Here is a 26962-nt window from a genome sequence, read left to right as displayed (position 1 = left end):
CTTTCAGGAGCTGTGAGAACACGGGAAGTTTCAGCTTGTAGGAAAAGCAAGTTTCTGTTCCTTGAGAGTGTAGAAACTTGGAAGTGTCTAGAAATCTAATCGAAAAGAAAGAACCAGTCGAGAAATCCTTTTATTTGTTGTTCTTTATATAGTTCTTACACGCATCATGTGATTGTCTTCGGTAGTCTGAATCACAGCTGATTTAACATTTGGCCCTGACAGCAAGCGACCGAGGGCTGAAAGCAAGGGATGGCTTTCCCGACGAGGCACACGGTTTAGGAATCACACCGGGGTTCCCCTGCGCTCTTTACCCGCGGCGCTCGGGCAGAGCCGCCCGGCTCCCCGCGGGCAGGCACGGCCGGAGCCGCCAGCTTCCCAGCGTCACTCCCCCTCAGCGCCTCTCCCGCCGCCGCGCCGAGCCCGGCGTGCTCCTCCACTTCCTGCTGCAGGGCCAGTTCTGCCGCTCACCTGGGAGAGGCTGGGAGGGTGTCGTAAAAGGAGGGAAAGCCGCCCGGCCGGCTGAGGAAGGAGCCCGGGCGCGGCGGGAGCGAGAGGCGCGCAGCCCTCTGGCTCTCCGGGCAGCCCAGCGCGAATCCCTCGCCCGCAAGGTAAGCAGTGTCAGCGGCGCCGCCTCCCTCGGCCCTGCTGCCGTCAGCTGCTGACCCACGCCTGCCTCTCGCTGGGGCTTTTCCCCCCCAAAGCTGCTGCCTCGCTCGCTTTCTCCCCCCTCTCTCGGGACATGGGAGCCCGACTTTCACAGATGGTTACAACATGTTTCAGCCATTTCGCTGCAGTTTGTTTTGTTTGTTGGTTCTTGTTCTTTTAATTTTTTTTTAAATCAGGAGGGGTTTGGGGTAAACACAGGGGACGGACACGCCTGGTGTCGAAATGTTGTCCTGCCTATTTACGTAGTTTCCTGGCAATGAGTGGCGGCCAGGCCTGATCCCGGTCCCGCCCTGTCCGGCTCTGCAGGCTCAAGGTGGTGTGTTGGCCGATGGCCCTCTCCCTTTCCCTCTCCCTTTCCCGCTCACTTTCCTTTCCCCTCCCTTTCCCTTCCTTTTCCCTTCCCTTCCCCAGCTGACCCGGAGCTGCATAGGACAAGTCCATAGACCTGGTGAGGGAGAGGTGGCTGCAAGGTGTGAAGAAAACAGGATCACAGATGCTTTTTGCCCCATCCTCTATATAGCCTTGGCACAGAAACAAGTGGGAGCAAGGTGGAGTATTTCTTTTCTATTAGGATAAAACCTACTTCCATATAAAACCCGTTCTCATTTAACCCAGTCTCAGGATACAGCTTTTGTAGGGTTGGCACTGGCTGGGCACTGAGATTGGCACATCTGAGCTTACTGGTCCTCAACCAACACCAGCAACCCTGAGACCAGAAATTCCCATTCCCTGCAAGCCCTGTGTGGGTTCAAGGCCTGGACTGGCCACACCAGTGCCCCACCATGACCAGCTGTTGCTGTGACATCCATGGCAGGTGATTCCAGAGACAGGGATGCGAGGGGCATGGGTGGCTGGGCCAGGGTGGGTGAGTGGCTGCCAGTGTTGCTGCCGCCTGCAGTGCCATCAGCCTCTGAAGCCAGCCTTGTCCTTGCAGAATGCTGGCAGTGCCTGGAAGCATGCTGTATATATATTTTTTAAATTATTTTCCAATGGAGTTGAGTTTTCTTTCTGTTTTCCTAAGGCAGGAAGCAAGGCATGTGCAATTATGGTGTTCGTGTCTGTCAGTGCCCCCCACCCCCAGCAGTGGCTTTTGAAGTTTGGCAGAGGGTACATGTCTGAAAGATACACACATTTCTGCACGTTTCATGACTGCAAGTGAGCGAGGCTGTTCTCACGCCAGCTGAGGGAGACACGTCAGGTCCCGCAGGCTTCCCTCAGCCTCCTGCCGCCCACGCACCCGCAGCCCTGTGCTGCAGAGCAGGGAGAGTGGCTACGGATGGGAGAGACATCAGCCCTGTGAAATACTGGGGGCTCTTTGGGAGCCGCAGTCTTCGATGTAAGGCATGAAGCTGTAGGAAAGCAGGCTGAAGAAATTGATGCTTTTCAGGGTGATCCCTCCATCCCACCCCACTGAGCCAGCCCCAGTTTTGTGACAGGAGTTTTGGATGTCCCCAGGTCCTGGGATATCCCAGGCTGGGGGTTCTTAAGTGCCTTAGAGAGTTTTGTCTGCACCAAAAATGGGTGGGAAGTAGCCTCTGGAAAACAATCACATTTTTAAGGATACTGAAGATAATTGTAGACATTTTCATATTTCACAATGTTTAGAAAGCTGGCAGGGAATGCTGCCTATATCTGAGGTTCCTGTTTGGACCCTGCTAGAGGGTGTCACCCTTCTAGTTTCTTACTACTTACTGCCCAGCATTCCTTCAACATGTATATCAATGTCTACACTAAAAAGGCAAAAAATACCAGGTCTGCTCTAGCCTTGCACTATGGATTGTCCACTGAAGCAGCATTAGTGCTGCAAAAAAGAATGTGAAGTTTGCCGTGCAGACAGGATTTGAAGTATGTTCTCTTGGCACATGTAGATTTTCCTGCCATGACTTCAGAAAGTACATGAGAGCAACCATATAGCCAGAGGAACGTATTCTTTTTCTAATTTTTCCAGAAGTCATGAAAATAAGCATTACCTGCCCTAGAGGGCTAAAAGTCTGGACTAGGAATGTGACACGTGTCCTTAGTCTTTGCTGTGGAGGGTACCCAAGGGAGAGGGGAGCGTCTGTGATGACAGCAGCCGAAATTTCTCATGGTGAAGTGCGAAACTCTGAAGCTTGGATTTCCTCGGCAGTGCTTATTTAAATTGTAGACCCAAACCAGTTCCCACATTTGTACATGCTCCTCCTGTAAGGATTTCTCTCTTTTTTTTTTTGAGGAAAGTTATGTCTAGTGCTTCTGTAGAGAAAGCTGCATTTAGAGCAAGTGCTCTTGCACACTTACACTCATCTCAACCCATGGCAACAGCATTTCTTGTGATCTCAGCATGTGCATCCTCACAGCAGCTTGCAGATTCTGCATCCACTTACTCCCATCCTGCAGATGGATATCAGCAGCACCAGGGAGCTTAAGGGATTCAGCCAAAATACATAGGAATTATTTGGAAATCAAGAAATACCTGTCTGTCTCCACCCCTTGTGATCTCAGCTTTGCCTTAATCTCTAACCTCGCCATTTCAAAAATGCTGTGACTGGTGAATAAAAAACCCTGTCCTTGTGTGTTGTGCACCAAGGAAGGTGAGGCTTCTTTCTCATCCTAAAGTTTTCTGTTTTAACAAGGTAGACAAATCAAACTTTGATCAAAAGAGCAAAGATATTTTCTCCCTCTCCAGAAGCAGCAGAGAGCACAACCATACTAATGCCGCAGTCTCTCTGTTTCTTCATGACAGAAGGTTTCTAATCAAAAGCAGATAGATGGTTAGGGTGTGTGTTTGGGACAGCACATCCTGACAAGTCTTCCTGCTGGAAAACAGATGAAATAAATACCTGATGGATTTTGCAATCAGCTGCAAGAAAACAGCACAGATGAGCTAAGCCTAACACCCTTCCCCTTGTCCCCTTGCCTTTGTGGGAGGATTTTTTAGAGGACTTTGGCCATTGCTTCAAACTTGGGTGCCCAGGCCCATCTCTAGTAACCTGCAGAAGAATTTGCTCCCCTTCATTTATGCTCTCCCTGCAGGTTTCCAGGAATGGCCATGGCCAGCAGCAGCTGGATGTGAGCAGGAGATCTGGATAGCTTCCCCTGTCTCCCTGGCAGAAGCAGAGGAAGAAGCCCTCTGGGTGTGGGAAGCTTCACAAGGAAGCTGGAAGGGGGTTCTTCTCAGGAGCTTGAATCACTGAGCACGCACCCCAAAGGTTATTTGTTGAATTAATGCACATTGCAGAACTGGGTGTATAAGGAGAGGAAGGAAAAAGAGTGGTTTAAGGAGTTCCCTTGACATTTTTGGGAGCAGTCCAGGCTCTGTCCCTCTAGGAGGGGCCTCCTCACTTTATTACAAGCAGAAATATATGCAATGGCTCCAGCTGGTTATCAGTAATCTCCTGAATAGTCAGAGGTGCAGGGGGGATATTAAATTCTTGACGTTTTCTGGCAATATCATGAACTGACTTGAAGTTGTAGTGGCTTTCCAAATGAGGTTGGGCACGATCTCTGCTCTCCAGCAGCCTCTGTGCCAGAGAAGGGATCAGGCTACAGGTTTCTCAGGGTATTTCAGTATGCTGAAGCATTCCTTTCCTCTAGTTCTTCAACACAGGAGACCAAGCAGGTCATTTTTCTGCCCTATACCTAACTGTATTTGCAGGATAAGCTAACTAGAAAAGTCAAAGGAAACAAAATGAAACTCAGCAGCACAAGGCAACATAAATACAGGGATAATGGGCTCTTTTGGGTCTTTTTCCAAAAGCTGAGAATCTTCAGCTGAGCAAAAACAACACCCTAAAGTACTGCTTTTGGAGGAGGATATTTTTGAATCATATGTTGTATTTTCAGCAGTGTGGGGATTTCTCCTGGGAATTTCCATCCGCATGCCATTGCCGGCATTGCTCAAAAGATGTTCAGCATGTCCTGGGTTTAATTTATCCCCAGGGCCATCGCTACAGACAGAGCTCTGCTGTTGTAACAGCTTCTCTCTCCAGCCAGGGCTACTGAGGGAGGAGGAGGATGAAGTCACATTTCCTACTTTTTTGATGCCAAAGCCCTCATCCCCTTGCTGCCTCCTACTTTGACCCTGTGAGAGCAGAGGCTGTGCGTGGGTGTCAAAGCTCAGCTTTTGCTCACACACTGCAGCAGGGTCTAAGCAAAAACCTATCTAAAAACCTAGAATTTTTTGCAGGTAAAAACGTAAGGTGTTGCATAGCTCTTGGGCTATGCTTTTTCCCTTCACAGGGACCCCTGTAACTGGGATCTGATAGTATGATCCCCTCCTTCCTGCCCCAACGGGGTTGGCAGAGGGCCAAAGAGCCCTCCCTCTCCTGAGCCTAGATAAGGCCCTGTCCTTTCCTGGTTCGCACTCTTTTCCCCTTCATCTCATGGAATAAACAGTTTGGACAACCACATCAGGGGACTTGAAGCCTCTTTGGAATCTTTGCCCAACTGCTGACCCGCCTTCCCTCAAGGCCCCCATATATCGGGGCTAGCCTGGTGATTTGGGGGCTGCAGGGGACAGGCACGTCCGTAAGTGATGGAATTGGTTGTCTCTTCTGTCTGACCAAATGATTTCACTCAGGTATTTGGAGTAATTTTTTAATTAATGTTACACAGGAAGGAAATAAGACTGTCTTTTAAATATTAAGTTGATTTGGGAGATAAAGAGGCATTTATCCATTCTGAGGTTCAACTAATACCAAAGACATTTTTGAAATATTCTGAAGTAAGACATTTGAATAGTTTAGTGGCTGGTGATTTGCAATGCAGTTTAATAAAGACCTAATATCCCTTCTCCAAAAGGCAGACTAAATACATTAAATAGCAAACTTCAAGAAAGCAAACCTGAATTTTTCTTGCCCATGTTTTCCCTTTCATTAGATTCATGCAGTTCATTTCATAGATATCTAGATGTTAGCAATGGAACTAAAAAAAAAAAAGAAGATCCAAAACTTTGGAGGTTGTAGCCTCCAAAGGAACTTGGTGACTTAAATCCCATCTGCCACCCAATCCAAAACCTACAGAAGTTAATAGGAAGATTTCCATTTACTTCATGGAGCTCTGGATTGAAATCTCAGTTTCTCCACAGAAATCTTTTCTTCTTGTCACAGTGCTAAACTAAAGGCTATTAAATATAGAGGATCTGAATTCAAAGTGTTTTCTAGTATTTTCACCCAGCTACTTCAGAGACCATCAAAACAGCATCTTGGTGTATGAGGCACTGCAAATTTCTTTCTGAAAAGTCTAGTTGGCATGTTTGCTCAGGATTATATCAAATAGAGAGATGATCAAACAATGCATGTGGCCTGCAGAGGTGGAGCTGTACCCCAGTCCTCAGCCAAGTTGTGCTTTGTGAACACCAGGGTGAATTTTGCACAAGGAACCAGTTTACTGGAGATGCTCAGAGAGGAAATAAGAGTTTGCAATGTGATTTGTGCAGCTGGAGTGTGCATCATTCACTTTATGACCAAACATACAGAGATATGCTCAAGCTGAAGCATGTCTGAGCAGGCACTTCAAGGCCAGCTGATCCAAGGGTCAGGTTTACAAAACTGTTGAGGTAAGCAGAAGACAGATGCTTTGCAGGGAATTCAACACCTCTCCTTCACAGGTGCTTCTCTGTCAGGGGACACTCAGCAGGTTTACAGCATGGTTGGTGTAAATCTGACTGTGCTGTGCTGCCCTGGTGAGTCACCACCCCAGGGCAGTCATCATTTAAACTGACATCTGACCAAAGGTCCCAGGCAGAGGACACTTTGCCACCCCTGCACAGCATCAAGTTCCTGACACAATCCTGTGCTGGTGACGAGAGCTCGAGGTTTTCTCTTTCCCGTCACATCAGTTATGCCAGTCCGAAAACCAGGACTCAGTGGGCTGGGCTGGTGTTTGTGACCTGGTGTAGAGGAAAAGGGGTGCAAACCTCAGGGAGAGACGTGATGGTGATGAGCTGACCATGAGCCTTTCCAGCCTGGGCGCTGGAATGGCAGGAGCTGGTTTGGCACCAGACCCAGCTCTCTCGTGCAGGGCCTGCAGCTGTCAGAGCAGCAGCAGCGTGTGTGCTGTGCTGGTGCAGCTAATAGCTGCTTTGAGGACTTGCCTACATGGGAAAATTTACCAGCGTAATTATCCCACTGTAATTATCCCAGGATAACTCTCCCCGTGGATGTGCTTAATATAACATAGGGTATGTATGAATATATGGCAAATCTCCTGCACAGATGGAGGTTTAAGTTACATAGAGGAGGAATGTTTACATTGCAGCCCAGCAGCAAAGCACAGTTTATATCCTACTTCCCAGCAAATGTTACACCCAGAATTTTCTGTGCCAGAGGTGCTTTCAGGGGGAAGTACGTGTCATTTGATCTGATCAGCAAAAATGTAAAGCCTCAACCTTGCCCTATGAACATGGGGCACAACATTTGCTTTTACAGAATCACTGTGGAAGCCGGGGTGAAGGCTGGGATACTGCTTTGTACCTCTCTATGATCCTGTTCAACTCTTTTTTAATAGAGTGATCATTTAAATTTGTTGTTCATTTGATTTTTTTTTTTTTTTGTTCAAAACACTGTGACTGAAGTTGGGAGAAACCCTTGGATCTCTAAAAGCTCTTCAAACACGTGATTTTGACTCTACCCGGCTTCCAGGCCAGATTCTTTTGCCAAATATTGTCATTCCCATTGCTTGAGTTCTTACTCCCCTCTCCTCTGATAACTCTCCTACTTGGGATTTTAGCTTCTTCAATCTGATATAAGGTGAATAACTGGGGAAATGATGAGCACCAAGTGTGTTTTTCTATATTCCATGATGAAAAAGAGAATTTGCTGGGAGGAAGCTGAGCCTGCACCCTGTAAGAGGATAAAGGTGGCTGCACTTCCTGAAGCATGCTCAGCATTCACCCATCACTGCTGCTGTCAGCCTGACTTGGGGTGAAGCAGAGGTGTCCATCATCAGGAGCCACTTGGCCAGACCAAATTTACTGGGATAGCAGTCCCAAAAGGAAGTGATGATTTTGTTTTGGGCCCAAGTCAGTTCTGAAGGAAAAAGGAAAAAAAAATCCAACCAATAATTAATCTCTCTAAATTATCTTTTAATTTTCAACAATTAAAAATAATGAGAGTGGTGTGATAATAGACTAGAAGAAATGGCACAATAAATTAAGCAGCAGCACTTGGAAACAAGATTTTGAGTTGAAATTACTCATCTAGGTGTGTCATAAAGTTTAGATCCGATGCATTAGCTGTTATTAGAACGTCAGTAGTAAAATAATTGCAAATGGTTGTATTGCCTGGATTATGCCTAAACCAAACCTCCAGACCTAAACAGTCTGATCTACTGTCAGGTGCCAAAATGACTTCTGAGAGACAGTTCATCTGTGTTTGCCCTGCTCCAGTGTCAGCAGGAATGGTAAGTTTCAGAAATCCCATAGAAAACATTTGATTTGCGCAACACAATTTCCAAAACTTTAACTGTTATTTCTTTTCCAACATCTGAGATAGAGTTATTTTAGGATTATTGCCCATGTGAAACTGTACTGTGTTTACAAGAGTCCTTTTTCTTGTTTTCCAGCTTGCTGAAAATCCTGGCCTTGCAGTAAGGCAGCTGACTCACTTCCAGTTCAACAAAAAACCTTGGAAATGGCCTCTGTGTCAGGTTAGTCTAAATTATAACTTTCTACTAGCTTCACTTCAGCCTAATCCTCTACTTTCTTGTTTTGCCAAAAGTCAGCCAGACCTTTCTTGCTGTTTTCTGCCATCTTTTTAAAAAGCATTAAAGTATAAAGAATACATATTGCCCTTCAGTATTCCAGCTCAGTCACTGAATGATGATGTATGATAGGTGTTCAACTGTATGGCTGTCCACCTCCAGTGTTACTTCTCTCAATTTTTCAGGCACTTTTGTGGGTCGAAGCATACCAGTTGAAGTGGATGAATCCATGCCATGGTCCCAGTTACCTGAACATGTCTTGGAAAAGGCTTGGCAGCCTTCTGGAGAGGATATGGAGGATGAGGAGGCCCAGAGCTCACATGTTGCTCAAACACCTCAGGCTGATCCATCTTGCCTTTGCAGAGCACCAGCACACCATCACTCAGCACTGTCTGTGGAGCCAGACAGCAGCTTGTGGTCAAAATACACTGATCCTGATGGAGGTGGACACTTCTGTTCCCCTGGTGAATCAACATCAGGAGTATTTCCCTCGAAGACACATTCTATAGCTGTGGACAAACCAGGCATGCAGCCAAGATCACAGTTTTCAGCTGACACCAGGCACAAGTCCAGTCAATCAGAGCAGATCTTGTCTGATGTTCCTGAGGACTCACTGGAGGAGAGCAGCCAAGGGAGTTCACAGTCACAGCAACCCTCAGGAAACAGACTCCTGGCAGAGCTGGGAACTGTAGATACCGGGTACAACTCTCAGTCACAAGATGTCATGGGCATCAGGCATCTGGAGCCTCCCTTACCACTGGTGTCTGTGCTGAACCCCCAGGACCTCCCAGGACCACTGATCTCCAGAGAATTTTTGGCTCCTGAGCATCAGCAGTGCCCTATGTGCCATCACTTGCCCCATCCCAACACGGCCTCGCAAGCCCACGGCTGCTTCAGGCACTGCTGCCCAGCACAGCAGCCCCCCCAAGGGCCATGTGAGTAGCACCTCTCACCCCGCAGGAGGTTCTCTGGGTGTGTATATCAGCCATTGTTCACCAAGGGTGTGTTTCCAGCATAGCATGCAATTATTAAGCTCTTTAGACATCTAATTGCAGTCCATTTTACAATTTCAGATTTTTGGGGTATGTGGCTAGACTCTCTGCTGCAAAACCTCTGAACCTCTTAAGTTAAAGAGGTCGTGGTTACTCATCAAGTGCAGGCAAATGATTTTGCTTAGAAACCAGCCTTTGTCGGGCACGCTGAGCATGCACAGCCTCTCCCTGCTGTTATTTCATATTCTAGTCATTTCCTTCCTCCTTGCATCAGTCATTCGGCAGCCTCCTATACCAACTCAATTCCTGTTGTTTTCATAGATTTCCTTGCTCCCCCTTGGATCCCCAAAGCTGAGAATTTCCTGCCAGGATCAGGATGGGAGGTTACCCTTGATCTCCATAAATAGTATCTCCCAGCACTATGACCAGACTCACCCATGTGTTTTATTTCTATGTGAAAAGAGCGCGACATCCATCATCCTAATTTTTTTTTTTCTGTTGTCAGCTGAAAAGAGAGCTCATTACTTAAAATGGAGCCCTCTCAGCTGCTGGTGATTGTGTCGCTGAGCGCTGATGTGACTCCCTCAATATGGGTGTTCTGGCTCTGGGAGACCACAGTGCAGTTTACAGCCTGCTATTAATTAGTATTCCTTTTCAGTCTCTGAGATTTTTATCTGTTATGAAGTGAGCTTTGAACATTCAACAGCAATATCATTGTTTTAATATAATTTATATTACATTAGGCTTATGAGACCCTGACCTGTTTTGGGCTGGCTTTGTAATAAAAAGCTGTAGGCCTGTTCTGATAAATATTTTTTTTAACCCTTTTTGACTCCACAGCATTTATATTGCATCTGTTTAAGGAGTTTTGTCATTTCAGCTATGTGCTATAATTAGGTATATGAAAGAGGAGGGTTTCAGAAACTTGGTTTCCAGCTCTGATTTTGGAACTTTGTAAAGGGGAAGGGGCTACAGATGGACTTCCAACAACATCTACAGCTTAACATTTGGAAAATGTCCTCTGGTTTTCCCTTCGTACCTTCTCCTTTCAGTTCAGCTCTAAGCAGACAAAGAGCTGGTTGCACAACACCCGTCACTATTTACCTCAGTTTACCTCCTCCACAAGCAGGCATCGTGAGAAGTAGGACATTTACTGAATGAGGACATTTTGTTTGAAAGCAGGAACTCTGAAAGGCTTTCTTCAGAAAAATCACTACCATTCCAGCCATATCCAGAGGGCAAAAAGAGTAAAATAAACTCAGATGCCTGGAGCAGATTTGGTCAGGACCAAGAAGCTGGCAACTGTACTCCTGTTTCTCACATGCCTGCTACAGCATAAATCACCTCCTGACAGCTCCTTGTGTCTCAGATAATTGTTGGGCAGTGGCAGCCCACAACAAAGCTCTGCACTCCCCTAGGGAATAGCAACTGTGCCTGGAGGCTCTAAGCTGGCTCGGGCACCTGCTATTTGAGATACAACAACAAAACTGCTTCTGAAGTCAAAGAAATGTTCACAACAATGTCTTGTGCCTGGGGACCATAATTTCAGATATTTGTCTTCCAGGGATGTGGGGGCGTATGGGCACACACGCCTGGCCACGCTGTGCTTTGAACTCTGGCTGCATCCACTATACTGTAGCAGCAGACTGATCCAAAGGAAGCTGATGAAACATTGGCCTTAAAACCTTCAAACCAAACCAAGTGTCCCAAATCCCTGTCACCTTCCCTAGAGCTGGTCATGAAGAATCCAGGAGGAAACAATATTGACTTGCAGTATGGTTCTCCCAGTCCCTTTCACCCTGTCCTGTTGCAAAAAGCTAAGAGGGGGGTGGGAAAATCTCCTAAAACAATCTCAAAAAATACAGTGTTGCTGACTCACAATTTCATCAGGAATCTGTGTAATTATGGGGTTGGTTTGGAGGGGTTTTTTTCTTAAGTGTTGGCTCCTGGAATTGGAGTATTCCATGAAAGCTTTGTTTTCTTCTTTATCCTCCCCTTAAAGAAAAAACAAAAAAAAAGATAGATGGTCCTCATGGCTGCTAGGGAGAGGAAGACATGGCCCAAAAATAGCTAAAAGGATTTTAAGAAACCGTTTTGGGGGAAAAGAATACTGCAGCTTTTAGAGACAGTATATAACACCATAATCATGCAGTGCTAATAAGCCCTGCCAGGCTGGACTTTGATCTGCACACAGCAGCTTGGAAGTGCGCAGAGCTGCTGCCTAATGAAAACCGCAAGCAGAAAGACTGAGAGAAAAAAATATATTCCCTTTCCCCAATTGGGAAACAAACAGCTTACGTTGCTTTCTCTTTCAGTTTATGCCAACAGTTCCACTGTACGATAGTATTATGTGTGGCCAGCAACAGTAAAGGTTTTCAGAATTACTTGAGCAAAATTATCACTTTGGGCTTCCCCTGCAGCCTCTCGGATGGCAACGGGAGCAGTAGCAAGTCCTTAAAATGTCACTTTGACAGAAAATTCACACAGGGTGAAGTAACAAGCTAAGCGATTATTTTTCCTCTTTTCATTTACAATAATCACAGTCTGTTTAGCCTTAGTGTTGCAAACTGATTTGTTCCAGGATTTTGCATCTGCTTTCATGAGAACTTCGGGATGATTCATTTTCACAAGTCATTGCCAAAAAGAAATTAAAAAAAAAAAAAAATCCAACCAAAAAACACTGAGGCACAGTAAGAGCAGGGACAAGGCAGCCCTGAATGTTTAACTGTCAGCTGTCCCAACAGCCCAACCCCGAGCAGGGATCTGAACCCTGCCGTATGTGAGTGGGAAATAGCAAGCTTTAGACTCCAAAACATTCCTTCATCTGGCTTCTTTCAGAGCGAGATACCTGCAAATGCCTCCAAACTGCTCAGTTTCCTGAGACATGCTTGGAAAGGAATAAACACAAACTAAGGCAAAAATGTGTTGGCTGAAATGATAGTTGCTGCCTTTATTTTCTCACCCTCCCAGATGGCAGAGCTCCTTACCAACATTTTGCTGAGCCATCGCAACCACTTCCTCCTGTTCCTGGACCTTGCATGAGAGTTATCCGCCCGGCCCAGCAAATCATCCCAAATTACTCAAACCCCCGTGCTCCCAAAGGCACTGGAGATCGACCACCCCAGAGGACTTGCTCCTCCCCTGGTCCTCCTCGATTCCCGTAAGTATGCCTGGGGGGGCAGGGGTTGTGGGAAGTTCCTCTGATCTAATTTTGTGGGCTTTCAACCAGTAATTCTGAATCCTTGTACTGTGAGCGTGCCCAGGCTGCAGGAGTACATGTGAAATGCTGGGTTGTTTACTTTATTTGCTGTTTTAGACCGAATGGGGGCCTGACCCTTCCCTAAAGGACTTCAAAGCCAGATACCTGATACGTTGTTAGAGCACACACTGAAATGCATGTGTTAAGGAAGATAAATGCTTGAAGGTTAAAGGGATGAGGGCTTGAAAAATACCTCAGCTGAAACCTTAGAGCTCTCCTGCTCATGGGCAAAGGTCAATTAGGTGCCTTGCTGGGGTCTTCAGCTTTACACTGTACCAGCCTGGGACAACTCAATCACTGGCTTCCAGTGATTTCCTTCATACCTCTTCTGTGGTGCAGAGAAAAAGGGAGAAAATCCTATCAGTTGCTGATATATCCCTACATTGCAGTTTGCAGCCTTTTCTATGTGATTTCATAGCAAAATGTCTGGCCCTTTTCATCCAGGGCTTTTGGAATGATTTTCAGATATTAATTTACCAGGCCTTATATTCTTAAAAGTATCTCATTAGAAGGTGGGACGTCTTATTCATGCAGGGGTTCCTTCAGACTCAGCTATCTAAAATCAAGCGAAGCCTCAGGTTTTGAGAATACCAGAAATCAGACTGTTTTTATTCAAGTGCCACAATACTTTTAGAGGTGTTAAACTTACAGGCATCTGTGCTTGAAAATGTCCACTTTGTGACATGGTCTTGGCAGGGAACTGTGAAAATAGGCAGGACAAAAGAGGGTAGACAGCTGAAATATCATTCTGATCTGGCCTGTGAAAAATTAAGGGCTGTAACAGAAAAGTGACAGCAAGATCAGGGAGTACCTGCAGCAGAGAGAATTGCACTGAAGAGTTTGTATGAAAATATAAAAATGTTGGGGGATAGTGGATATCCTTTGCAGTAGAAAAATTTAAAGCCTGATTTTTGGCACATTTGTTAGATAAGGTGGAGTTTTGGGAAGATCTGTAAATTAGCCACCGGGTAGTGTTTTTGTGACCATGGATGAGGCATGTGTTGCTTTTATTAGTACTTTCTTCTGCTAAAAGAGATCCAGAATACTCGGGGTCTGTCCTATGGCTGCGTGGCTGCTGCTTGCAGGCTGACTCCAGGAACAGCAGTTATATGTTGGTAATATTTGCCTATAGAGTATTTTGTAACAGAAAACATCTGCACCGAAATGAATAAACCAAATCTTAATGTGACAACAGAAAACATGCTGCGACCAGCCTGTCATCATTCATTTAAGGAAGGCTAAGAAAAAAAAGAGAGTGGTCTTGATTGACTAAGCATCATGGCTCTGTGGGTAAAAGCTCTCAGAGAAACCTAAAACTCATCCAACAAATTCAACCCAGCAGATTGCAAGCACACCTTGCATAAAAATCTCTATAGATTCACCTTCCCATTTCAGACTTAAAATCTGAAACCAAAGTGTAATAGGACAAGAATTGCTAAAATCATCCCCTTCTGTCTGTTCACTACAATGGAGAAGACACTGAGCAAGGTTATTGCAGGTCTGGAATGCCAGTCCCTGACATAAGAAACCCTCCTTTGGGTCTGCCATTGCTGGTCAAGAAATTAACTTTGTTCCCCTTGGCAAAACATTGGGTCCAAGACTGGAGGCCCTCCAGAGCTCGAGTTGGAGTGCCCTTTAGACCCATGTTCCCAATTTCCACCTTTCTCTGAGCCTCTTGCACTGCACAGGATATTGTGAGAGCATCTGAGGTGCCACAAAGTGTTCTTTATCTTTAGATAATGGGAAGAGGTTACCAAAGGGCCACCCTGCTGCTGTATGTGCATAACAGCATCCACGACATGCCATTATTTCTCACTCAGAAACAGCCTTTGCTTCTGCTAATTGCAAACTGAACAGCTTTTAGCTATGATGTGACTTACTTCCTGTGATTAATGTTTCTCCGATAAACTGCTTCTTGTGGTAGCCTGTCACCAAGGTATCCGTTCCAAAGACACTGTAATAACTAAGCAGATGTGCTGAGCCAAGCATTTCTGCAAGAACTTTTCATAGCTGATATGCAGATAAAGTTCTTAGTGTATTATTAAAAGGAGAAGAAATTCTGAATTTCTAAATCCTCCATTGCTTTTCTTTTAGAAACCAGCTATACAACCAGCTACCTAATGGTCAGCTGCCCCCCAAGGCATGTGGACCAGATGAAGCATGTGGTTGTCCTTCTGAAAATTTTCCATCTCCAGCTGCTGTCCCAAGACCTCTCAGTAATCCTGCAGCCAGGGGAACTCTGAGAACCAGCAATCTGCCGGAGGAGTTGCGTAAGTGGTTAGCAAATTTGTTCTGTGCAAGTTTTTACAGCACAGCCTAACAGCTTTAGGTGGGAGAGCTCCAGAGTGGTGAAGGGGGAGGAGAAGGCAAGGGGAAATGACATTAAGACAAAGACAACAAGAAAAGAAAATACCAAGTGTCACCACATGTGTTGGGTGTGAGTGTCTGTGTTTGGTGGGATGGAATTATCCCCTTGAATCCTGAAAACATAATGGTCATTAATTGCTTGTTATTTTGTTTACAAAAAGTAAATACTGTTTAGATTGTTTTCATGACTCCTTGCTAAACAGGATGTCCCTTTGAGGCAGGAGGGGCTGGAGTTTACAGTAAAAGACTAAAAACAAAGAAAGCCTGAGGAATAAAGTGTTTCTGCCTGTCCCAAACCAGACAGATACGTTGAGCCTTGACCTCAGTTTCTCCCTGAACTGGTGAGTTTGGAGAGGACTCTGGGACATGCTGAGGGCAGCACAGGCTCTGCCTGACATGCTTCTATTGCCACCAATGCCACATATACATTCACCCTCCAACTCGAGGGAAAGTCAGGTTTCAGAAAAATAGCTTCTTTCTGAATGCCAATCTGACTAGTAGGTGAGATGTACCATTGCTAAGAACCCTCCACAGCTCTCCTGAGGTTTTGATTTTTCCTTTATTCTTCATTCTGCATATCAGCTTTCAAGTCCAGAGAGTCACACCTCTCTGGCCTGTAGGAGTGAGTTATGATACCAGATGCCACTCTTGGATAGACCCTACTTTATCAGTTAGTGTGTCCTAGATGGAGGAATTAATTACTGGGTAAAACAGGGTCATCTGTGGTACATGCACAGCTGGATTAGATCAGCCAGCTGCTTTACCCTGATGCAAAGCCGTGAAAACCCCTCCCACAAGGGCAAGGACATTGCTGTCACCAGCCATGCATCCTGCCTGCACAGGGTGCTAATGTTGCTCCAAGGAGAGGCAGTATGACATGCATAAGGGCTCTTCCAGCTCTGTCGTATCAGTGGGTCTGGGGAAAACTGTGCTGGCTGCAGTCTGTCGGGTAACTTGAGCTGTGGGTGAGAGCCCAGGCTCAGGTATGCCCAAGTGCTGGGAAAAAGCACTCTGGCCACAGGGCAGGGGGAGCAGCAGAGGAGTGTGCCCTCTGCAGCTTGCCAGTAAAGCAGAAGGAGCTAAAATCTAGAGCAGGGGTTTGTACAGGGGGTTGGTTTCAACACTGAGCCACTGCACTATCCCACATCCATTTAGTAAACAATCCCAAGAGACCTAAGTGGGTAGAACCTGTAGCGTGGTGGAGAAGGAGGGCTGTGACAATCTCACTCTCTGAATGGTGTATTTAAATGTGTTACGTATTCATACAGACTCTCTCTCCCAGGCAAGGTCTTTATAACCTACTCAGTGGATACGGCAGTGGAGGTTATGAAATTTGTGAACTTCCTGTCTGTAAACGGATTTCAAACTGCTGTAAGTATTCCTTCCGGAAAAAAATTACTTTCAGCCAGGGAAGAGGCTTCTTTTAAAAATAGCAGAGGCATTACACTGTCCATTTAAATTTTTTTCTGGTTGTCATCACATTTTGTAGGCTAAAGAAGATACAAATAGAATGAACTAGCCTTGGTTTTGCAAGCTGTAACTTAAATGATCTGCCATTTTGTTTATTCGTCTTTTAACTGAATTTTGTGCTTTGAAGTATGCTTTAATAATGATCCTGGAAAATTTCACTTAGTGACACCAGATGGGCAATAGTATGAGGTTTTGTGAGCTATTCCATTAATATTGTCTCATATTTGATCTGTAATATCAGTATTACAAAAGGTCAATTTTATGTTCTTCCCATCCTACCTTTTATTTTCTCCAATGCTATTACCTCATTGATTCTTCAGATATGAGTAACTTTCTGCTAAAAAAGATCTAAAAGTAGATTCTAAAATTCACACAGCTTAATGAAACAGCCTTTCTTATGGTTTCGTTTGCTTTGTTATCCCTTTAGAAGTGATTTTGCTTTGTTATACTATCAAAAGGGATTCTAAAAATGATTTGCCTGAAAAAGTCTGTGTAGTACTCTCTAATCCCATAAGCCGTTCAGTTTTTTACTGAATTTCTCATGAGTTTGCTTCATCTTAGAGGGCCACAGAGGCTCTAGGATTCAGTGTTCATCAAAATCTTGATTCATATTTTCTTATTTCAAGAGCATATGCTATCTGACCCCTCAGCCTTCACTCTTTGGCTCCAATTCAGGAAAGCATTTAAGCAAGTGGCTATCATTAAACTGAATGAGACTCAGTGGGGAGCTTTGCACATGCTTATTTATTTTCATGAATCAAAGATTTTTTTATAGAGACTGCAATTATACTTCTCTCCAGCAGTTCTGTACTATGACCAATTCATAAGAAAGCTTTTGGGCACCACAGCTTTACAGAGTAGAAGCCTCATTAATAGCACCTTTGCTGGACAGGCAACCTTTGGAGCCTGTTGCAGAATAATAAATACAGCAAAATGGCCCCAAATCTGGGAAACAAGTGGGCTCTCTGCATTCAGAAAGGCAAAAAGAAAGACTTGAGAGCAGATCATGACCCTTATCTCGAAAACTTGGAGAAGTGAATACTTCTCCATTGGTGACAGTCACTGATTGCTGGTTTCTGTGTGTACTGGGCATGCAGAGAAGCAAGCAGTGTTGGTCATATTCAGTCCTATGAAGTCCTCCATTGCTCTGCTGTCATTGATCTCTGGGTGACTGAACCCAGTTATCTGTGCCAGTGACCTGGCTGACTTCCCACCACACACCCTGAATATTTAGTTCAATATGAAGCTAAAGCTTCACACTCAGTGTACCCTCACAGTCAGAAAATAGCAGGCATACAGATGGAGAAGGTGGGCAGCACCTTGTTCTGTCCAGTAAAAAATGCCTGGGAGTTGGGGACTGGCAGGGCAGCCAGTCAAAGGGCCAGCTGAGTGGGAGCCCAGGGAGGTGCCTGCAGCAGTCCTCTCTGCCTGCTGCCTGTCCAGCTTAACTCCAGACTGCACGGAAAGGGGAAAAGTGCATATACACAATTTTTTCCTAAGGGGATTGGAAATGCTTGTCATAAACAAAGAAAGGAGTAGCTGCTCTATCAGTGCCATAAAACAAGGAGGAAAGGTGAAGGGATGCTCACCGTGGACTTTCATTCTCTTGCAGATTGATATCTTTGAGGACACGGTACGAGGTATTGACATCATTAAGTGGATGGAGCGCTACCTAGGTGATGTATGTAAGGGCAATTTAACCTTGTTTATAGCAGAGGTGACCTGAGGAAAATGGTTGAATTATTCTAATACACAGCAGGGACAGAATGAAAATGCAAGACCCTACTGTTGTCTTCCCTGCCCCTGTAGAAATGGCAGAGGCATTGCAGAGAGAGTGTAAGCAAATCTCACTCACATCTGTATTTGATGGTCCCAGAGTGCTTTCTTTAAGAAATTAAGTGCTAATTCTGGCATTCTTGCAAAATCCTAATGCTGCCTGTTACATCCAGCCTGAAGCTGTCATTGTAAAAGTTATTCCTCCATCCCTTTTTTAAATAGTGGGGTTTAGCTGTGCTTCATTACAATGATATCTATATTTCATCCCAGGCTGCACAGTCATGGCTCATGTTCCCCTTTCTCACCTGTAGCTTTTACACTGATATCTAAAACACTAATATCTAAAGGGTTCTTCTGGATAAAGCATCCTACATTTAAACTGGAAATTGGTGTTCTCTTGGTTGATAAATAGATTTGCTCTCATCACTTTGTATCTATCTAAGCAGTAAAACGGAGATTTATCTTGCTGCCAGTGCTGTCCCCTGCAGCAACAACTTCCCCTGAAGTTCCTCTGAGCAGTGAGGGCACATTTTCCTAAGGATCAAGCCAAGTGGTCGGACTATACCAGCACAGCTGGGTGCAAACTGGTGATTCTGTTGCTGGACAGGAGCCATCATGGGCTGCTTTCCTTGGATTCTTGCCTTGCTGAATGGCCACTGGGTCTCTGACTCAGTCTGGCCTGATCTCCATGGTTCAGGAACAGGAGGACAGAAGTGGTGGACTCTCCTCCACCTGAGCAAGAAACCTCAAGCATCTGAGCCAGCCCTACTCAGGTTTCCTGAAGGTGTCCATGCAGACAGGATACAACTGCATGCAGAGCCAGCCTGGGACCTCTGCCATGGAAATGCAGTCATGCCTACTGGGCATCAGGACAAATTAGGCTTGGGCTCACTGTGTGTAATGTAGGTAAGGAAACCAGAAGACAGGGTGACTTTGCTTTTGCCAAAAACATCATTGTCACTTAAAATACAGGCTAGCAGATCTCCTCTGGGACTTGTGCAGTCAGTAGGAGAAACCAGTACGTGCAGGGAACAATCTCCTGCCTCCACCTGAGGATCTTTCTCTGACTACCCACCCCAGAAGAGTTTGGTTTCCCTCACTGACTGTAGAGACAGTTTCTAACTTCAAAACCCTTACATGTGTGTGGAGGAAGGGACTGCTTGGACACAAGCAGAGGAAAGTATGCAACTGGGCATGTCTCTTGCAAACCCTCAACATCTGTAAGTGCTTACACACATGTCAAGCACAAGCCAAAGTAATTCAGGAGTATGTTGAGTCAGTGAAAGGGATAATGGTTCCTTACCATATTGGACCCTGTGGTGGGGCAGATTCTCTTGATACAGCACAGAAGGAAAGAGTTAATTATGTGCCAGGCAGACTGTAAGATTTAGAAGCCTTACACAGGCTTCATGTGCCGGGGATGAAAGGCAGGCCCCAGGTAAGCACAAGCAGGAAGCTTTCATCTGCTGCATTTCAACTGGCCTGCCGTTAAGGCGGAGAGATGTTTCCCAGATATAAAGGATGGTGCCTCTCTGGAAACCTGAGCTCAGTGTGGGGCTGGGATTAAACAGGTCAGAGGCAGGATCCAGGCTGTCCTAGCAAGGTCAAGGAGCATTGCCTTCAGCCCATCGTGACAGAGCTGACAGGTACCCCTAAAGCTGCCCAGACCATCCACAACAGCCCCCCTCTCTGCACAGCAACCTCTCTGCACATTTTGACACTAAGATCATCAAAAAAAAGACATAATTTCTGCCACTGAGAGCCCTAGAAGTAGCTTCCACAGACCACTGTCTTTAGTATCTTTTTCATGGATGACTAAAGAGATGCACTTCGACATAAGCTGTTGGAAAACATTTGGGTCTGAATTTAAAGACAAAAGTTTTCCTTGTATGCACATAGACACTCTACACTGATAAAAAGTAGCTTTTTATAACAGGGATTCCAAGTGTCAACTGGTAGCTGCTAATACATCTCTTGACATTTCAGTTTTCTATATTGAGATGTTGAGAAATAACGAGGAGAATGAGTGTATGAGTTCTCCTGTATTTCCTGCCAGAATGAATGAGATCCTCTTGTGTTTGCCAGGAACACAAAGATCACTTAAAACACAAACTGGCAGATTTCCGATCTGCCTCTACCAAACACGCTGCATTTCTCAATTTCATGAAAGTGCTTTTCTCCCTAACAGAAGACGGTGATGATAATCATAGCAATCAGTCCAAAATACAAACAGGATGTGGAAGGGGCTGAATCCCAGCTGGACAGGGATGAACATGGCTTACATACTAAATACATCCACAGGATGGTAAGCAAGGACATGCATTTGCTGTTTTACAAAGATTGTCTTCTTCTCAAAAGACAGATCTGTCTCCAAATGGCAGGTTCTTTGCTTTGTTTTCCCTAATCCCTTAGTTAAACACTCCTCTTTGGAAATCATTAGTCCTTCCTCTGATCAGCTCCACATGCTCATTAACATCTGCTAAGAGGTTCAAGGAAGAAAAATCCTATTAAACATGCTCATCTTATTTCTTCATATTCTTTATTGTTAAATGTTTTTCCCCTCCTTCACCTTCTTGAGCCCTAGTGTAGCACTGAGCACAGTCTTATCTAACAGTGCCTGACCTTCCTCCCTCTAAACCAGACCCTGTTGCTTCAGCCATCCTGGTCTTTTCTAAGGCAGCGGTAGAGCTGACTGGAGGATGGAATTGCAAAGCAAAGGCCAGAGATACAATGTGAGGCTCCTGGGGAGTGCACAGTGGTGCCAGAGGACCAGACACCCATCTCCACAGCCTGTCACAGGATGCACATTTAGCCCAGAAGAGCCCATAGAGCCATGAAGCTGATCCTTTCTCCCTTGGTTTGCAGTTAGCTGCCTTAGCCTGTAACCCATCTGATCCCCCCGCTGGAATATGCAGTCGGGTTTCTGAGAAGCTGTCACCAGCAGATGAGCTCTCAGCAGTACTTTGCTGTCCATACCACCCCTGGGATGCCTGTGTCCAGGGCCATGGGGAACAGGCTGGGCCCTGTTTCAGACATGGACCTGGCCTCACCTGTTTGTAGGCCAAATAGGGGTGGGTGTTAGTCAAATCATGATCACCAGACTGAGATGGATTTCATGGGATTGCACCTGCAGCTAAACCCACAATTATTTCACGCCCTGAAACTAAATGTTCAACAAACGTTGACAGATCTTTCCTGTATCCTTTCTGTAGCAATGAAGAATTAGATTAAGTGGCCAAACCACATGTGCAAACAACACCAAGTCCACCAGGAACAGATTAACTCATTTAACAGGAGAGCAGTTTAAGTAAACAAGGAATGTTTTTATACATAGGGATCAGATGCATGCAGAGAAAAATTGTCACGTCATTACAATAAAACTGGCTTTTTTTTCTATTCTAGATGCAGATTGAGTTTATACAGCAAGGAAGTATGAACTTCAGATTCATCCCTGTGCTTTTCCCAAATGCCAAAAAGGTAACATACAAGCATGCTTATATACTTTCCACATGATTAAGTGCATATTATTTTGATCACAGTGCAGCAGATGGAATCTTAAAACTCAAACACTAAATTTCTTGGTTCTTAACAGCCTACAAGTAATAGTCCAAAGCTTATAGTTTTATGCATTCTGAAGTTCCTATGTTATGTACATGCAAATAAAAAACATTTCATCCACAATATAAATCACGGTATAAATGTATTTCTGATGATGAATGTACAGCTAAAATTCAAATTGCCTTGAGCACTGAAAGAATTTAAATGGAGAGGGGCAATCTATCCAGGAAACATGCTTTTTATGTTAACCCTTTTATAATTTTGTCCAAATGCAATGCTGATGAGTGAGATGGGCAGGATTTATGACTGATGTGAAGAGAGGGTCTGGAAGAGGGTTTATTGAGAATATAAGAATAAAGAGTATAATAAATAGTAAAGTACTAGGCTGTTTCGTGAACTTTGACTGGCCCATCAAAGGCAAGCAAAGATTTTTTAGGACTTGCAATTTCATCTGCCCTCCTTCCTTACTTGTTTTGAAGATTCATTTGAGAATAAGTAATGCAACAGATTTCCATCACTTCTACCTCACTGAGAGGATCTCTTGGATTTTTGCAAAGACAAAAACATTAAAAAGCTTCAGTTACAGCTTTTTCAGTCTCCTACATTGTTGGGTAGGTATGTTGCCCCTAGGTACAGCTGCATTTTAGAAAAGTATGGAAAAATTCTTTATATTTCTTTGAGTGCCCAAATTTTGGAACATGAGCCAAAATTTAAATAAAGTTATCAATGATTATAGGGCTGTGCAGTCCCACTGCACTTGTGGATTTTAGAGTAATGAAGTTCTTTATTTAATCACTAATTTAAGATCAGAAATTTGAAAATATGTCCCTGAGTTTGTAAAATATTATAGGTCCTGTAGGTTGTACAGTACCTCTGGTATTTCATGTCATTCAGATCCCTTCCTGAATGATCTTAGTCCGCTACTTACCTTAACTAAGTACCTGGAAGACAGCAATGGTGGAAATTGGGCAGGCCAAAGCTAGGAAAGCAGTCAGCATTTTCAGTCAGTGTTTGATGGGGGAAAAAGGCTCCTAACCTTGGGGCTACTTGAGTGCCCACCATGAACAGACCACACAGTCTAGAGCCACGTGGCACCTTAAGGGTTGCAGAGAAAAGTGTCCCAGGAGGCACTATAGCTGTCTTGGGGCTCTGAGACAGAACAGTGAGTTATGTTAATTTGGGCTCAGCTTTATTTATCAGACGATTATTTCGTGTATAGCAGCAGTTCTCTCAGACAGTGGTCTGTAAGGAATTTCCAGGGTTAGTTTATCCAGCTGCCTCTATCAGGGCATCAGGCTCCAGGAATCCTTCCTGCCCATCCTCTGTAGTCTCCATAACCCTTCAGTTTTTTGAGAGGTGCCTTTCTCATTAAATTATGCAGATCAGCATTTTCTACTGCTGTTAAGCTTTAGTCTCTTTCTCCACATGATCCTTTGGTACATCACCTACCTTCATCTAGCTGCTTAATGATAATGTAACTGAGGACATGGGTGGAAGGAGAGCACCAGAGCCTGAACATGTTGCAGTAATGAAGTCTGGAGGCAGTCAGAGGAAGTGAGGTACCTGAAAAACTGCCAAGTATGTATACAATTGGATGATGTTGGCAGGCAAATTACTTCAATTTTGTCTTTTTTATACTGTCCTTTATACATTCAAGTATTAGCATAGCTGGCAGTGGAAAAAAGCAGAAAATAAAGATTTGGAGGTTTCATCTGGGGATGGGGCTATTAGATGAGTTAATCTCATACACAGCACATCATAAAGCACTGCTGGTATGTGAAAATTAGTCGACCTCCAACAGGAAGAGATCTGTGTGATCCAAGGAGCGTTCATTAGGAAACTGAATAATGAGGCGAGGAAAGCACAACACACAGTTAAGGTGGAACTGGCATTTCCAGCTTCCAATATTCACTACTAAAGGAAACATGGGTATTGCTGGTTCAAGGTTTGCATCACAACAATGCACAGAAATGTGCCCTCCTCATCTGGCTACCTGATGACCAAAGCATTAAGCCAAGATTGCCCCATGCTGAGGCATCCTCTGGAAACAGTCAAGGGGTGAGATGAACAGGGCTGGTGCCAGGGAAGGCAGAAGATGTCAAACCATGCTCTGCTGTCACAGCCCTGAACAGTCCTGTCCTCTGCACCAATACACTCTGCCCTCTTCCTACCAGTTTGAACTGTGGCATTACCAAATACTCTCCCTATGGCATAGAGAGAATTTTCCTCTCAGTTCACAGATACACAGCCAAATTTTAAAAATGTGAAGGACAGTAACCATTTTCCCATTACTTCCACCTCCAATGACAGATGCTGTTGCATGACAAGGAAATGCCCCTTTCTCACTCTGGATAAAAATAGCAGCTGTAGTTACCCCTTACCCCTACACACCTCCCTCAAATTACAACTGTTGCCAGAGCTGATTCATATCCAAGAGCTTTTTGCACTGACTTCATTATGGAGAGTATTAAACTAAACTGCAAGGCACAGAGCTTATCTCTGAATGTATAGTGCCTCTCTCGTTATATCCTCACTTGCTGATTTCTTACCTACTACACATTTCTCACACTAATTTCCGTCTTAACTAATAAGTTACCCATCTGGACCTCTATCAAATGCATTTCTGCAATCTAGACTGACTATACTGTATTTCCTTTGTCCAAAAAATGTAGTTTCTTATCAAAGGCAGAGAAAGGGCTCATTTGGTAAAACCCCTGCCACATTTAATTGCATTTCCTTCTATAGCTCGTAACAAGATTTAGTAAAGAAACAAATTCTATGTAACAATGGTATGCATGTGCATGCAAACATAGTTATCTTTCTTTCTCCCAGGAACATTTGAGTCTCTTGGCCAAGTCCAAAGAGCTTTGTTAAAGGAATTAAATTCAAAAAGATTAAAATCTGTTCCTACGCCAAAATAAAAAGACTAGCAGGTGGAGGCAAAAAGCCTTATTTTTGCTCCTACCAAAGGGAATGCTGTGGGATCTTACCCCTGTGCAGTGAGATGTCCATCTGGAAGAACAACCTCCACTTTAGGGAGACCATTGACCAAAGCTTATCCTTTCTCAGCCACTGGAGAAAGAGGAAGGTCAGGTTTTTAGATACCTCTGCCAGTCATAAAGCTGCTTGTTCAGAAGCCTAGGTGAGTTCATACTAATGGACCTGTAGGTGTCTGTGTGACTTACCTCCTTCTTCCTATACATAAAACCTGTAGCTCTAACAGAGTAGTTGCATCAATTAACACAAACTGCTCCCTGAGCAGGGAAGGTGATGCAGCCTTGTTCCTACAGCTTTACAGGCCAAGGAAACACAGCCAACTTGAGAAGCATGATCGTGGGAATGAAAGGTTTGGGCTGTAGGTAGGCTGTTTGCTGGCAGCAGGACATGTGCAGCCCATGCCAGGGCATCCCCTGGCAAGGTGTGCCAGCAGCTTTTCGCTCTCTCCTCTTGGAGCTAGCTCCACTAGCTTGACAGGAACTGTGTTGCTCCTAACACAGTTAGGAGGGGCTGTCTTGGGAAAATGAGAGGTCCAGGGACCAAGTGCTGGATGTCCTGGCTCCTCATGTTGCTTACCTGCTGTCTCATTTTGGCTAGGTTCTGATGTCTCCAATTCCAAAACAGATCTCTCTCTCATGGTGACCATGAACTGGTTTTGGTCAAGAATCTGTCCCTCTGTTAATTAATAGTATTATAATAGCCCTTCACCCCTACATATCCAGGCTGTCGCTATGGAAATTTCCCAAGGCTGTGGGAACATGGGAACATGAGGGTTGAACAGGCTTGTCTCTATCAGCCGGCTGTCACGTCCAGTGCTATGGTGGTCCCAGCTTCATTGTGTTAATGGGCATTAGTCAACCCCTATGAAGGACTGCAGCTTTTGCAGGATGCAGGAATTGGTGGAGGTTTAACCCTGCTAATCTGGAGATGCATTAGTCTCTCTGCAAGCTCAGCATCAGCCTCAGCCTTCTGGTCAGTTGGTCAGAGCACACCATGCTTGGCAAAGAATGGTGCAAGGGGATGGGGAGAGGGCTACCAGCATGTGAAATGTTCTTGTGGGGTCCCTCCCTTCCCCTCCCTTCCCCTCCCTTCCCCTCCCTTCCCCTCCCTTCCCCTCCCTTCCCCTCCCTTCCCCTCCCTTCCCCTCCCCTCCCCTCCCCTCCCCTCCCCTCCCCTCCCCTCCCCTCCCCTCCCCTCCCCTCCCCTCCCCTCCCCTCCCCTCCCCTCCCCTCCCCTCCCCTCCCCTCCCCTCCCCTCCCCTCCCCTCCCCTCCCCTCCCCTCCCCTCCCCTCCTCCTTTTCAATGCCTGTTATTGACATGAGACTTCCTTTGAAACATGGTGAAATTAGCCAATGTGATGGCAGAAGAGAGACAGGCAAGCTGTGAGATCACACAAAGTTCATTTATTTAGGAACCCAAATACAATTCTGAAGCCAAATTAACATTTCTTGTTGTTACAGGAAGTGCCTAGAACAGACAGAATTAAATCTTCCTTGGCAGGGTGTGACGGAATCTGAAAGATTCTGGTAAAGATTCAGACGGATTTATGGGATTTAGCTTTTCTTTTCCTTGTTTTTTTCAGGAACACGTGCCTACCTGGCTGCAGAACACTCACATTTATAACTGGCCAAGGAATAAGAAGAACATCCTTTTGCGGTTACTGCGGGAGGAGGAATACGTTGCTCCTCCAATAGGACCTTTACCAACACTCCAGGTTGTGCCGCTATGAACGTCGTAACTTAAAGCACACGAAGAGTGGTTGTTAAAGGGTTGTTCCTGGCAGGGAGCCAACACTCTTCCAGATGGCTCTTTTTGATGACAGAAGACACTCTTTCTGCTAAAGGAATTGGTTGTCTTGGGTTACTCAGGCTCAGCTTGTTCTCTACCTTGTTAAACATCTATTTCCAAAGCTGATGGAGCATTACTCTTCTTCTCTAGATTTTTAAATAAGCTGGAAATGGAAAGAATGCCCACTTTTATTTTAACATCTGGTTTCAACATACTCCTTTTATTAGTCATTATAGCAAACAAATACCAGAAAAAATATTGCAATATGTGTAAAATAAAAATTACATCCTCCTTTTTGCTCAGGGTTTCTTTAAAGATATTCCTGCTTTGTATAGCATTATTGAACCATCAATTTGTATATATAATATACATTATTAAATATATTTGCCTCTTGTAAGGCATTCTTATA

The 26962-nt window shown here is 44.9% G+C and overlaps 1 protein-coding gene across 5 annotated transcripts; it reads left to right on the top strand.

Moving 5' to 3' along the window:
* Window positions 1-553: 553 nt before the first annotated feature.
* TRAF3IP2 (TRAF3 interacting protein 2) lies at window positions 554-26962 on the top strand. 5 transcript variants are annotated; one of them, XM_030267755.4, is made up of 10 exons: window positions 554-608; window positions 8209-8292; window positions 8532-9281; window positions 12309-12498; window positions 14692-14867; window positions 16247-16335; window positions 18047-18115; window positions 20399-20515; window positions 21613-21687; window positions 26348-26962. In XM_030267755.4, exons 2-10 carry the CDS (start codon window positions 8277-8279, stop codon window positions 26492-26494), a joined length of 1629 nt encoding a protein of 542 aa, XP_030123615.4. In that variant the 5' UTR covers window positions 554-608; window positions 8209-8276; the 3' UTR covers window positions 26495-26962. The 5 variants fall into 5 exon arrangements, 4 of the variants coding, with proteins under 4 accessions (XP_030123615.4, XP_002191387.6, XP_030123618.4 ...); XR_003959277.4 differs by lacking the exons at window positions 554-608; window positions 8209-8292 and having other exon boundaries at window positions 8462-9281; window positions 18047-18110; XM_002191351.7 differs by lacking the exons at window positions 554-608; window positions 8209-8292 and having other exon boundaries at window positions 8462-9281.

The sequence above is a fragment of the Taeniopygia guttata genome, chromosome 3 (genome assembly GCF_048771995.1).
Source record: "Taeniopygia guttata chromosome 3, bTaeGut7.mat, whole genome shotgun sequence".
In the NCBI taxonomy this organism is placed as follows: Eukaryota; Metazoa; Chordata; class Aves; order Passeriformes; family Estrildidae; genus Taeniopygia; species Taeniopygia guttata.
This window is presented reverse-complemented; position numbering and strand designations above follow the sequence as displayed.

What these genes read in the sequence shown, in the direction of transcription:
- TRAF3IP2 (XM_002191351.7), top strand. Translation starts at nt 8,462, where the DNA reads ATGATGATGTATGATAGGTGTTCAACTGTATGGCTGTCCACCTCCAGT. An exon ending in TGGAGCGCTACCTAGGTGAT is followed by an intron (nt 18,116 to 20,398) that starts GTATGTAAGGGC and finishes TCTCCCTAACAG; the next exon opens with AAGACGGTGATGATAATCAT. An exon ending in TTTTCCCAAATGCCAAAAAG is followed by an intron (nt 21,688 to 26,347) that starts GTAACATACAAG and finishes TGTTTTTTTCAG; the next exon opens with GAACACGTGCCTACCTGGCT.